This window comes from Zingiber officinale, chromosome 11B (assembly GCF_018446385.1).
Source record: "Zingiber officinale cultivar Zhangliang chromosome 11B, Zo_v1.1, whole genome shotgun sequence".
Lineage (NCBI taxonomy): Eukaryota > Viridiplantae > Streptophyta > Magnoliopsida > Zingiberales > Zingiberaceae > Zingiber > Zingiber officinale.
The window spans coordinates 34744512-34757808 of NC_056007.1; the positions used below are offsets into that span (position 1 = coordinate 34744512).

The following is a 13297-nucleotide window of genomic DNA, read 5'->3' on the forward strand; positions in this document are numbered from 1 at the left end:
GCCATAGTAAACCCAAACTCTATATTTGTTATAAAAGCCTCTAACAATAATATGCATTCTAGCATCTACCTTAGAGACAAAATAATGATTCTTGCAATCACAACATGGGCAATAAATTCGGCTATCTTCAGTCTTGTCTTTGTAAGCTAACTCTAAAAATTCATCAACTTTTCTCCTATATTCTTCTGAATTCCTATTCTTTGAATGAATCCAACTTTTTTCCATATCACCGGTCTTCATTGAGGAACAATTTACTGATAAAAACAATCATTTATAAAAGAAAAAGTTACTTCTTAGATCACAACTAAATATTTACTACACGGGTAATACTTACAAGTACAATTAAATTTTAACTAATGAAAGAATAGAACCTTTTCTAAAAGTGATAAAACTCTAATTTCAGAACTGTCGGTATTCAGGGAATACAAACGAAATTGAAAAAAATTAAAAGGGCATTATGATATCAAAGGCAATAAGAGATGTACCATGTAGATTGATTTATTGGTTCATCTCCAAACATTGTTCCAAGTCCAATATCCTATATCAAAATCAAGAAAAATAGCTGTTGGAGGCATAATTCGAGGTCGGAGGCGTAAATCCTATATAAACATAGAGCCATGATTACCTCTGGATGAATCGGACAATGACGTCAAAGGTGCTCCGACGTGGCCTGATCGGGTAGTTCACGTGGTGGGCATGACGGGCGAGAAGAAGAAGGTGGCGGCGGTAGCGGCAGGCGAGCACGACAGGGTGAGAAGAAGAAGACGAAGGCGATGGTGTAGCGGCAGCGGCAATGCTTTTAGGTTTCGGCGTATGAGAAGATAAGAAGACGAAACAATGTTAATGGAAAGTTAGGACTTAAGTTTTGATAATAATCATTTAAAAATATAATATAATAAAAAATAATAAAAATTCATTTTAAAATTTTAAAAATCTAAAAAAATTATATATAATCATGTAAATTTATTTTCTTATTAACTATTAATTATATTATTATTATTTTCCTAAATAAATTTAATTAGATTAAATTTAATTAGTTTTAATTAATCATCATCCTCTCTATATATAATAAATTTATTATTTATTCTTATTATTATGTTATTTAGTGTTTTAGGCATATCCTAAAAGGTTAGTACATCATTAAATATTTAATATGTTTTATTTTCATAATTCTTAAATTATCAATAGTCTAAATACACATTATAAATTAAAAAATTTTAAATGTATTTTCCTATATTATTATTGTATGTGTGTGTCTATATATATCCACGTTGCGACTGTTCCGTGAAATGATATTAGAACTGGAATGGTAGAGTCTGTGATGGTTACTGTGACCGTTCCAACGAACCATATTCAAGTTAATTTGAGACATTTTTTTCCGTCTTATTTAAATGTGTCTTATATAATTATATTTTTAACTGTCTTTATTAGGTGCCTTATTAGTTGAATTTGAGACAAAATCTTAAATACTATCTTAAATCTAATGTCTCCATGTAAAATTTTGAGACATCTATTATTACTGTATTAATTACTTAGTATTTGAGATAAATTTTGTCACTGTCTTAAAATTTGTCTCAAAAGCCTAATTTTTTAGTAGTGAATAATGAGCAGTTGATTGGAATCAAGCCGTTAGGTTGTAAAGGTCGAATTCCATAGAGGCCACTAGTAAATATGATAGTCGACTGGTGACGGAAACACAGCTTGGGTGTTTCCTCCCATGCTCTATATAATGGAACTCGGATTAGTTGGCTTTGGTAATGAAATTAGAGGTGGTTAATCCCTAATAGAGTCTCTAAAGTTCAGAGCAATCCAAGAGTTCTTGATCGAATTTGTGGTGAGGTTTTTCTGCCGACAAGGAGGATTGAGCTAGTCGGAGTTCCGGAGACTAATCCAATGATGGATTGAGGGATCGTCGAACTTACGAATAGCCATGGAGTAGGAGGATTATCTCCGAATCACGTAGACAAACGTGTTAGGGTTTATTTTCTTTTTTCTTTCATATTTGGTTGTGTGCATTTTCATTGTGCTAACAAGTATAGAAAATTGAACGAAGTGGGTGACCGTTTATTTACTCTCCCTCTAGCCGGTGATCAAGATCCCAACAAATAATAGTCATCATCCTTATTTCTCTCGAGTGCCAAAGGAAATACCTAGAGAATTTGGAAGAAAAAACATGGTCTCAACCTTTGGTTTGAAGTACTCTTTTGATTGAGAAAAATAATGCACCATCTATTCACCTTGAATCTCTCTTAGGATTGATATAAAAATCATGCACCGTCTATTCACCACTCTTTTAGTCAATGTTCCTACACTCAACACTCTTATCTTTAAACTTATTTCCGTTAGGATTCTTAAAATTTAGCCTCTTGGAAAGCTTTGTTAACCTATACCCATGTGCTTTGGATGGTAAGATCACATAATTTGAGCTAGCTTCTAAAATTTTGTTAATGATACTAGCTTCGATCTATGATTGGAACAAGTATGCTATTAATTGCATCATATTGGCACACTATTTAAGTTGACATGGTTTAGACCGTTCCATGAATTGGTTTAACATGTATGGTTTGAACCTTGAATTAGTATCACTTCCATGACCTCATTCTACTTGGCTTATTTACCTAAATTATTATCTCATGATTTGATGAGTTAATATGACACAACTAGAGAAAGTATGATACTACTCATTGTAATACTTAGATATGAATTTGGATATGAAGTTGCATGTATTGTATATAGTTACATTTTATCAAAATTCATATGATATTTAGTGACTGAGTGAGAAAGAGAGAGCAACCACACATGGTGTTCATGAGATAAATTTTGATTTCATTCCATGGGTAGAACTATATAGTTCACTGAGTCTACGGATATTGAAAAAGATTTCAAACCATGATCTGAAAAAATCATGATTAACAAGTACAAGTTCTGTAAGTTATTTTTGTCATTAACAAGTACAAGTGTTGGTTTTTAATATGGAAAGATCAATGATTATCTCGACAAGAATGGGTATTTCAAAGTTTCACAAGAATATCTACTAAATTTTGTTTTGATTGCAATGAAAAATGATAATGAACTATAACCATGAGAGATGAAATTAACATGTTAATTCAATGAATGATTAGAATGAGAAGTTAATAAATTGTAGGAGATATGAAAAGCCAAATTAGCACATACGGAACTATAAATAACTTAATTTAATAGTTACTTTGTGATTGGCAAAACTTGTCAAATTCGTTGCCTTCTTTTGAAGACTAAACAAGTAAAAGTTATTGCTTGTCTTCCTGTTGATTCCACACTTTTAATATCATGCAATATTGTCTAGGATTATTAAGTTAGTGCTAGAGGGGGATGAATAACGCTCATATTTTTCTCGCTTACACTCCCAGGGTTTTACGTCCAAGACCTGCGTATAGAAACGTCGTCCACTTTCTTTCTCATTTCCGGAAATATTCCGGAGGCGGAGAAATCTTTTATAAAATTGTAAAAGTAATCACAAGTAGATAAATCAAATGAGCATATAATAGTTAATACAAACAAAGGTTTGTCGATCCGATCCGGAGGTCCTGAGTGCTGCGACTCTACTCTTGGCGGTTCCTCGGTCGTAGAGCTTTGAGAGAATTTTGAGCACAGATCTTAGAGAGATTTGAGAGTTGATCATTATATTGTGTCTTTGTTTCGAGTCTCTTTTATGGACTTTTTACAGTCAACCGAACAAGCATATATGGTCGGCCGATCCACAGCTTATCCGGATTTATTCTTACCTTATCTAGATCAAATCTTATCTGTATCTGTTCTTACATCATATTTTGCTACATCAACTCCCGATGCTTATTCTTGGCCATGCCACCTTCCTGAAGCTTATCTGGCATCATCTTTGGCAACTCAACTTCCACGTCAATATTTTAGTCATGACACATCAGTTGCCATGTCATCAGGTCGGTGCTTATCCATGTCACATTAATTGCCACATCATCAGGCTAGTGCTTATCTATGTCACATCAGCTGAGGCTTAGCCCTTTACACATCATTTGCCATGTCATTTTACTATGCTTTCGGTCAACTGGAATATCTAGTTGAACCGGAAACCTTGTTTCGGTCTCTTGAACTTCCTATACTTGACCTACTAGTCTCACTTGCTTGGATTTTACTTCTCTAAGATTTTTCACTATCTAGGATTTACTCTCAACAGTTTTTCACTTTCCCAAGCATTTGGTCATATTGATCTGCTTGGACTTTCCCTCATTCGGTTAACTTGGACTTTACCCTTGCCAAACATCCTGTTATCCTTAACCTACTTGAACTTTCCATTTGCTAGTCATTCGCTCAACCTTGAGTTGGCTAAATTTTCCCTTTGCTAGTCATTCGGTTATCTTTGATATGGCTAGACTTTCCCTTTGCTAGTCATCCGGTCAACCTTGACTTGACTAGACTTTTTGACTGCCAAGCAACTGATATCTCACTTACTTCCAAACATTTGGTCAACCTTGACCTATTTTGGATCAATCCTCGGTCAATCTCGACTAGTGGTATATTGTTAAATTTCACAATCCTGGAGGTTGATTGCACCAATACATTGTAATGGGAAGTATAATTTCTAACAAAATCTGCAATCCTATTTTGTTTCTCTATTAAATCGATTCAGTTCGTTATGTGGCTGGCTGTTGTTTTGTCCTTTTACTAATTATTGAATGCACAACTCTAAAGATTACAAATTCAAAATGTTTAGGTACAAGTTAAGTCGACTGGTGGTTTATTTTCAGCAGGGAATAGTTATGAGCTTCAATTTGCCCAGGTTTGAATGAACATTCCTAGCATCTCCGATGAGGTTCAGCAGAGAAACTTGGCGTTGGGCTTTAGGTCTCATATACATTGTTGCAGTGGCAATAATATGGATTGCTGCTAGTTATATAGTTCAATCTGTTGTAGATTCTGGTGTTTCTCCGTTTCTGATTACCTATATCTGTAATTCGTTGTTTGTTGTTCTTATTCCAATTATTGAGATCTCTCGGTATCTTGAGGTTATATTAAAGGGTTCTTGGCACTGGTTTCGGAATAGGAATGTTCCAGACTCACAATTGTCTGTTAATTCAGAGGAAGTTAATCTTCTAGTGCAGACTGGTCAACATACTGGCCCATATGTGCTGAGTAATAATCAACAAGAAAACATTTCTTTGATTCACTCTAGAATTCAAGATTCTGAGAGCATATTATCCACTCATGCTATTGCGTTCAGTGGTGGAGAATCTTGCTTGATGACTGTCGATAGCACTAAACAAGTGAATACGGAGGAGCATTGGACTCGTTGTCAAGTAGCTAAAGTTAGCTTCTTGATATGCCCTTTTTGGTTCTTTGCTCAATTGACATTCAATCTCTCTCTTAAATACACAACTGTTACGGTTGGTGTTCCTATCTGTTCCTTTTTTTGTTCTTTTTTTCTGTTAGCATTCTAATGGTTTTGCTATTTTCTGCAGTCAAATACTATCTTAAGCAGCTCGTCTAGCCTCTTTACTTTCTTGGTTGCGGTAGCATTTTTAGGAGAAAAGTTCACATGGGTTAAGCTAGTCAGTGTTCTTCTTTGCATGGGCGGGACAATAATGGTCAGCCTATCCGATTCAAGTGTTGGGTTAAATGCAATTGCAACAAATCCTCTTCTTGGGGATATTCTTGCTCTCGTCTCAGCAGGGATATATGCTGTTTATATCACCCTTATTCGACAAAAGTTGACTGATGAGAAAAAAAATTGTCAAGCAAACACTGCTCAGTTCCTTGGATTTCTTGGTCTATTTAATCTACTTATATTTTTCCCTGTTTTGCTAGTTTTGAATTTCACAAAGTTGGAGCCCTTTCACAAACTTAGTTGGAACCAACTTGGACTTATTGTGGGAAAAGGTTAGTAGTCAATTAGTTATCATTTCAAGTTCAATTGTTATATCAAAGTGGATTTTGATTTGTTGTTTTTTACACTTGCATACACATTTCTTCACACTCTTTGCTAACACATAAATCATATAGGAAACCTTTGGCTTGAAACTTTGTTTTTGGTTATTTATCCAATTTTGACTAGTTGAATCTTTCTGGTAGATAGATCTACGGACATATTATTCTAACCTTGTATGTGTTAGTGCAATTGTACCCTACGTGGTCACATTCGATTTTGAATTTTGATATTGCCGAATTTTGATATTTGTGCAAAGGATTTAAGTTAGGCCTCATAATTTTGATGTGTTTAAGTTGTGCATGGACTTGACATGACACACAGAGCTTGGAGATCTCGTGACACAACAAGGTCGATTAATGTTGATGAGTTTGGGCGACTAAGTTAATACGTTTAGCGGCTTTGAGATCCATTGGAGAAGGTTGCATGAGATAATTGAGGGACTGTAGGATGAAAAGCATTGAAGTGGTGTCGGAGTACTCGTTGGGCATGGCTTGGTGTGATGAAGTTAGTAGTTCGGTGGCTCGAGGGGTGAAGGTTGGTATGGGATACTAGAGGGAGTAGGAGCATTGAATCGCAACGTTGACGACAACAGGAGCAGGCAAAGTATGTGAAGCGTGAAAGATGACACATAGAGTGAGCAAGCTTAGTGCATGATGGATAATCTGTTGGGAGATAGTCATGGTGCTGAAGTTAAGATAAGCTCTAGTTTAAAATGGTAACAGTTGAGAAACTTGTATAGTTTTAATTTAGGCGAGATTCGATCATTAGGATGATTGAGTAGGGGGGCTGTGATTGAGCAGTCTGGTTTCATTACTATATATAATTATTATATTAGTGTTATATGATTTTTTTATAAAATTATAACAGTGTTATATATATATATATATATATATATAGAACAGTGATATCCTGCGCGTCGCGCAGATATCAACAGCTTTGTTTTTTTAATATTTTAAATTAAAAAAATTAATATTTCTTTATATAAATTTCTAATACATTAATATATCCCCTCAATATATTACAATACTCAATAAATACTTAAATTAATTTAATTTAATTTTTTTTTTAAGCCAAACACTATAACTTAATTTGAAAGTCTGAACCCCAGAAATAAAATCTAAAAAAAAATAGCTTTGATATTATAACCCAAAGTCTGAACCCTAAATAGTTTTGATACTATAATTCAAAGCCTGAACCCTAGAAGTAAAATCTAAAAAAAAATAGTTTTGATACTATAACCCAAATCTTGAACCCTAAATAGTTTTGATACTATAATCCAAAGCCTGAACCCTAGAAGTAAAATCTAAAAAAAAATAGTTTTGATACTATAATTCAAAGTCTGAACCCTATAGTTTTGATATTATAATTTTTAAAAAATATTTTAATTATTTTTGTTAATTCAAAAATTAAAAAAAAGTAAAAAAAAAAACTAAAACGGATGATATCCTGCGCGCGCGCAGTCGCGCACTGTGCGGGCGCGCAGGATATCAAAATCCTATATATATATATATATATATAAATTGTATTAAATATATTATATAAACTAATAATTAATTAAATTAACGGTCTAAAAAAAATAGTCCAATGCACGAAGTTCCCGTTAGTGTACATGGTCTTATCTTGTATTTTTATAAGAGTATGTTTTTGACTCAAACCCATGATTTTATAAAAATACAAGATAAGAGTCATGTGACTTTATAAGAGTCACATGACAGTAACTTTATCATTGTTCCAAGCCTATCCTTATATTAAATTAATTGTTAATTAACTAATATAATTATAATATAAATTTTGTTATTATTATTTTATTAAAAATAGTAATAAATTAAAGTAAAAAAAATTAAATATTTTAATTAAAAATTTTAAAATTGTATTTATAATTTATTCAAATTAAAATCAATCAAACCTTGAGTTTTTTTTTTATTTTTTATAAAAATATTTTAAAATTTTGTAAATAAATTTAAAATCATTAATTGTTATATATTTTTTTAGAAATATATGATTTTAAATGTTCTAAATAAATTTGGTTTTAGAACTACAATATAAATTATATATATTAATATTTAAATTGCAAAATTTTATATATATATATATTATATAAATTAATAATTAATTAAGTAAACTAATAGTTATTTGATATAATTATCATATATAAATTTATATTCTTCTTATTTTTTATATCAAATAAAAAATGAAAATAAAATTAAAAATTATATCAAGTGATACTATTGAAGGAGTCTTATTATAGTGATTACTTATTGTATATCAAAATATAAATGACAGTATATATATATATATATATATATATATATATATATATAAAAGTTAAATTAATTATTATTTAATACAATTATCATATATAAATTTATATTCTTATTATATATAAATTTATATTCTTATTATTTTTTATGTCAAATAAAATATGACAATAAATTAAAGTGAAAAAATAAAAAAAACATCGAGTAAGAATGTGCTTACTTATTGTATATCTTGTCTATTAGTTATTTTCTATATTTAGATCTAGACTTCTTACTTGGGTGGAAAACACTTCCTTTAAATAACTAAGTTGACATTAGATCATGGTTTAAAATTTTGAACTATGTCGGAGTTTCGGTCTCAGACCAGAACGATATAGTTTCGATATCATATCGTGCCGTGTCGATATAGTTTTGGTAGTTTTTAATTTTAAATATAAATGTTAGGCAAAATCAAATAAATATATTTTTCTTTAAAGAAAATTGATATATGAACAACTCAAATTAAAATTACTACATCATAATACAATACCTTACTAATATCAAAAGAAGTGACGTGAATCAGATTGAAACATTGGTTCTTGCAACATTCTGGTTAAATCAATCCATAGTTTTCCAATGCCCAGATTAAATAATCATCCCATGACATGCAATATTGATTTTGATTTCTCCACATATCTATCAGCATGTCTCGATTGATCATTGAAAGTTGAATTTGAATTGGCACCACTGGAATTGGAACTGGTACAGGCACAAACACAGGATAAGGATAAGCATACGTCCGTGAGCTCTGATATGATGGATCACCATATGATGCATCAAAACTATAATAAGATGACTGAGAGTATGATGAACTTCGATCAGAATCAATCTCAGCTAAACTCTCCCGCATATCATGATAATTATGAGTTTTCTTTTGTTTGTCACCCTTTGATCGATGTTGATATTGAGTTTTAATAATTCTACCTCCATGATCATCATCTTGGGTTGTATGTGTGTAATCTTTCTCACATATCCAAGGCTCCGGTGCTGGAGTTGGGGGAACATAAGTGCTACAACTACCAGATGCATCATCACTATCATCACTTTCATTAGTACTTGCATTGCCATTGACATCACTATCATTATTTCGAACTTCTCATCGGACTATAGTGTCAGAAGGTGATGATGTTCATCACTATCATCATGCTCTTGCTCATCAATTGTATGTAGTGAATTTTCACTAATTCTATGTAGTGAATTTTCACTAATTCTCAATTGACCCCTTTCTTTAAAAGTAGGAGTTTTGACTTTTCTTTTCTCTTAAATAAAAATTGCAGGAGTTTTACCTTTGTCTTTATCTACGGACTTTAGTTGACTTTGAGATTCAGATGTTTGAGAATGTCTTGGTCGTAATCCGGAAAATTGAAATTCTTGGTCAAAAGCCTCATCATTATATTCTTCATTGACATCTCCTCTGGCTTGTATTTTTTCAATCTCTTGAGTAAGAAATTGAGATGGTCATGGTGAATCTCTTGTTTCATCAGTAAGAGATTCTCAGCCTCAACGACACTCCACCAATCCATCATCGGATCATCCTTAGTTTGGACAAATTCAATATCAAATGGGTCTACATCACTAGACTCTTGTTTTTCCTGTTCTTGTTTTTTTGTTATCGCTCTTAGTTGAAGATGTATATTATAATGAAGGTAGACCATCTTCTCCAAGCGACGATAAAAAGATGATTACGTACTTTTGTATGAATGAGGGAGAAAATTAACCAATTTCTTTCGCAATCATTTGAAGACGTTGTCTGTGAGAAAATTTGTACTGCAATCTTTTTTAAATTTGAGGCCGATCCTCAATATTGTAATCACTACTTAGCTGTAAGATAAATAAGAATAAAATTAAAATAGTATTTATAATTGTTGACAATAATTAGTAATAATTTTTTTCTATATTTACTTGCATCCATTTTTTATCTGAATGACACTACAAAAGGATCGCTGAAAGAACCATATGCCTCTCGAAATAATCAACTTTCATTAATAGCCTCAGTAGCCAAATCTCTATTTTTTTGGAGTCTTGATATTACATTTTTGAGGGCTACTAATAGATCTTCATTTGTGGCAAGATTGTAACGGTATTAATATGATGGATTGAGATAATAACCTAAAATAATTCAGCATATATAATTATTAATAGCAATATTAAAAATTCTTTATCATACGCACCTGCCAAATGAATATATTTTCCCATTTGGTTGTCCTATTTTGTAGTGATTATATCAATATAATATTGATACTTGGTTGGTGATTGTAGACGTCTCTTAATTTCTTCTTTTGCTTCATAAATTAGATGGTAGACGTTGTCCATCTATGGCTTCTTGTCCATATCGACTTTACGTAGAACGACGTACAAGGGTTCTACTGCTATAAGAATATCTGAAATATATAGTTCCAAAATCTAGCAGATATAATAATTTTTTGTACCTCTCTTCCTTCAGTAGAACTAGAGTATATTCCCAATCTTCAGAAGTGAACATGACCTTCAATCCGATTTTTTTCTGAAACAATGATTTTAATAGGAGAAAGTGAGTTGCAAACCTAGTTGCTCTTGGTCGTAGAATCTCCCCATTAATAAATTTCCTCATTAATCCGTGAACCCAATGATGATTATAAAGAAATTTTGTTAACGATTGACCTTTTTTCACTGTCTTCTTTACTATATCGAGTTTACCAATATCTGCCATCATCAAATCAATACAGTGGGCTGCGCGTGGTGTCCAAAATAATGTTTGATATTTTTGCTCCAATAATTCTCCAGCTCTCTTGAAGTTGGCACCATTGTTAATTACCTGCACTATATGTTCTGCACCTATCTCTTCAACTACGTTATCTATCAAATGATATATATAAGATGCGTCATGATAATCTGCAGTTGCGTCAACGGATTTATGAAAAATCACCATCACACTTTAATGTAACTCCATATAAGCCCATTGTTTCTTGTATGATAGGATCCAAGTTTTGATTTCTTCTACTTGTTCATCTAAATACGGACCAGCAATTTCATATGCAGTCGGAGGTTGAATACCAAATTCAGATTTTTGAATGTTGGATACCATGCTGCGGAGTTTGTGTTATTTGCTGCGTTGGGAGGAATTCGATTACAACGAAAAAAAATTAGCAATACTTTGACCTATTGATTTCTTCTTCTCCCTTGTATAAGTATAATCAATCCTAGTCTATTTACTAGCTTGGTCTGAGAATGTTAGTGGATCAATATCAGCAATATCAACTGTACGTCTTCGTCCCATAGAAGGAAAGAAACGGCCAATACCACTTTGTGTTGAAGTTGTAAGGAACTATAGCGCTAAACACGCCGAAAAGCGCAGCAGAAAAATAAGTTCCTATCCAGAAGATCCATGCAAAGGAAACCATATACTAAGTTTTGTTAAAAGATATATACCTTTACTGCGTGTTCTTCGTAACCCAACAGCAACGTTTCTTTAAGATGTAGATCTCAGCGCGATCAACACGTCCGTGTCTCTATGTTATCCAGACGAACACGTTCTCCGTCCGTCTCACGAACTCATGAAATGGAGAAAGAAACAACCAAAGATTGTGCTAGCAACCTCTTGTGGAAGTTTTTGGCCAAGAGTGGAAGAAGGAAGAAGAGCAAAAACTAAGAAGAGCATAATCACCCAAAAGGCCACTTTATCTATATAAGGGGACTTCACAAAAGGGTTACTTCACCAAAAATGTTACTTCACCAAGAATGTTACTTTACCAAAAAGATTACTTCACCTAAAGGTTACTTTTACAAATGACTTTTGTATTCATCCAATGAATATAAAATATTTTTGTCTTCCTTTTAATTAATGATATATTAATTTCTATTAATATTCATTAATCTTAATGGGTTGAATTTAGAATATTGGATTAACCATTAACCCAATAAGCTATTAACCCAATAAACCAATGAGTCTAACCCATTACTCAATAAGTCTAATCTGAATTTATTCGAGTATAACCTAATGTTTCTAATTCGGATTAAACTTAACCCTATAATCCAACTCCAAATCAACATATCCTTTGTGTGTGACCCAATAGACTCTCGTAACATTGACAATGTATCTAAAATTATTTTAGAAACATAAGCAATGAGTGACATCTAGCAATGCATCATTGTTACCTAAGTGACGAGAATGTCAAGATCCGATCTAACCTTTTCGTGTCTATTATCTTGTATGACTCAATCCTTCTATCCTTGATATCTAGATTGATCAATAAGGCATAGAACGTGTCATCCTCTTATCAATCTTTGTGTTTCTTGATCTCTAAGTAGACATACTCAATCAAATAAGTTCAATATCTCATATTGACTCATTTAAGCATAACAATGCATTCTTGCGTCTACTAATCAAGGAGCTCACAGATATCGCTTCCGTCATATGGAAGGGATATATCCCATCTACATCACTCACATCCCTCCGGATAATTCATTGCATACCCAATGATCGACTTTATTGTCCACCTTGCTACAGGTGACGTTTGCCGATACCAAAGTACACAACTCCTTATGTAGGGAACCGTAGTGACTTCAGGTCTAAGGACTATTCATACCAATAGTCACATGAGAATATTTATGACACTCATATAACGATGCATGAAACATTCTCATGGCGGGTCATTCAGTATATATTCTCTAATATATACCCATGTGTCAACCTGATATCTCATATCCATGACTTGTGAGATTAAGTAATCCGTTGATCTACATACTAGTCTCAACGCATTAATATTGGCCTTGTATCTTAATGCTTGACTAGAAATAGTTAAGAGTAGTGTTTCATGTATATCTACAATATCTTAGTATCAATTCAACCAATTGATGTGTTGTAGATAAGAACCTACTACCCAAGGACATTATTATACTTATTCAATCAGCACTGAATTGAAATAAATATAATAACCAACTTGGCCTTTTATTAATAATGATGTATGATACAAAATGAGCCCTTTACAATCATATCATAATTGGTACTAGGACTAATACTAACAATCTCCCACTAGCACTAGTGGCAATCACTAAGATATCGAATACCCATTGACCTAGTGTG

The 13297-nt window shown here is 32.5% G+C and overlaps 1 protein-coding gene across 2 annotated transcripts in view; it reads left to right on the top strand.

The window, feature by feature from the left end:
• The window catches only part of LOC122034415 (thiamine-repressible mitochondrial transport protein THI74-like), a 68345-nt gene that overhangs the window by 24050 nt on the left and 30998 nt on the right, over positions 1-13297 (top strand). For both annotated transcript variants that reach the window (XM_042593662.1, XM_042593661.1), the window contains 2 exons: positions 4727-5396; positions 5472-5889. In XM_042593662.1, the coding sequence (XP_042449596.1) occupies positions 4821-5396; positions 5472-5889 (994 nt within the window). In that variant the 5' untranslated portion in view covers positions 4727-4820. The remainder of the gene's footprint in view (positions 1-4726; positions 5397-5471; positions 5890-13297) is intronic.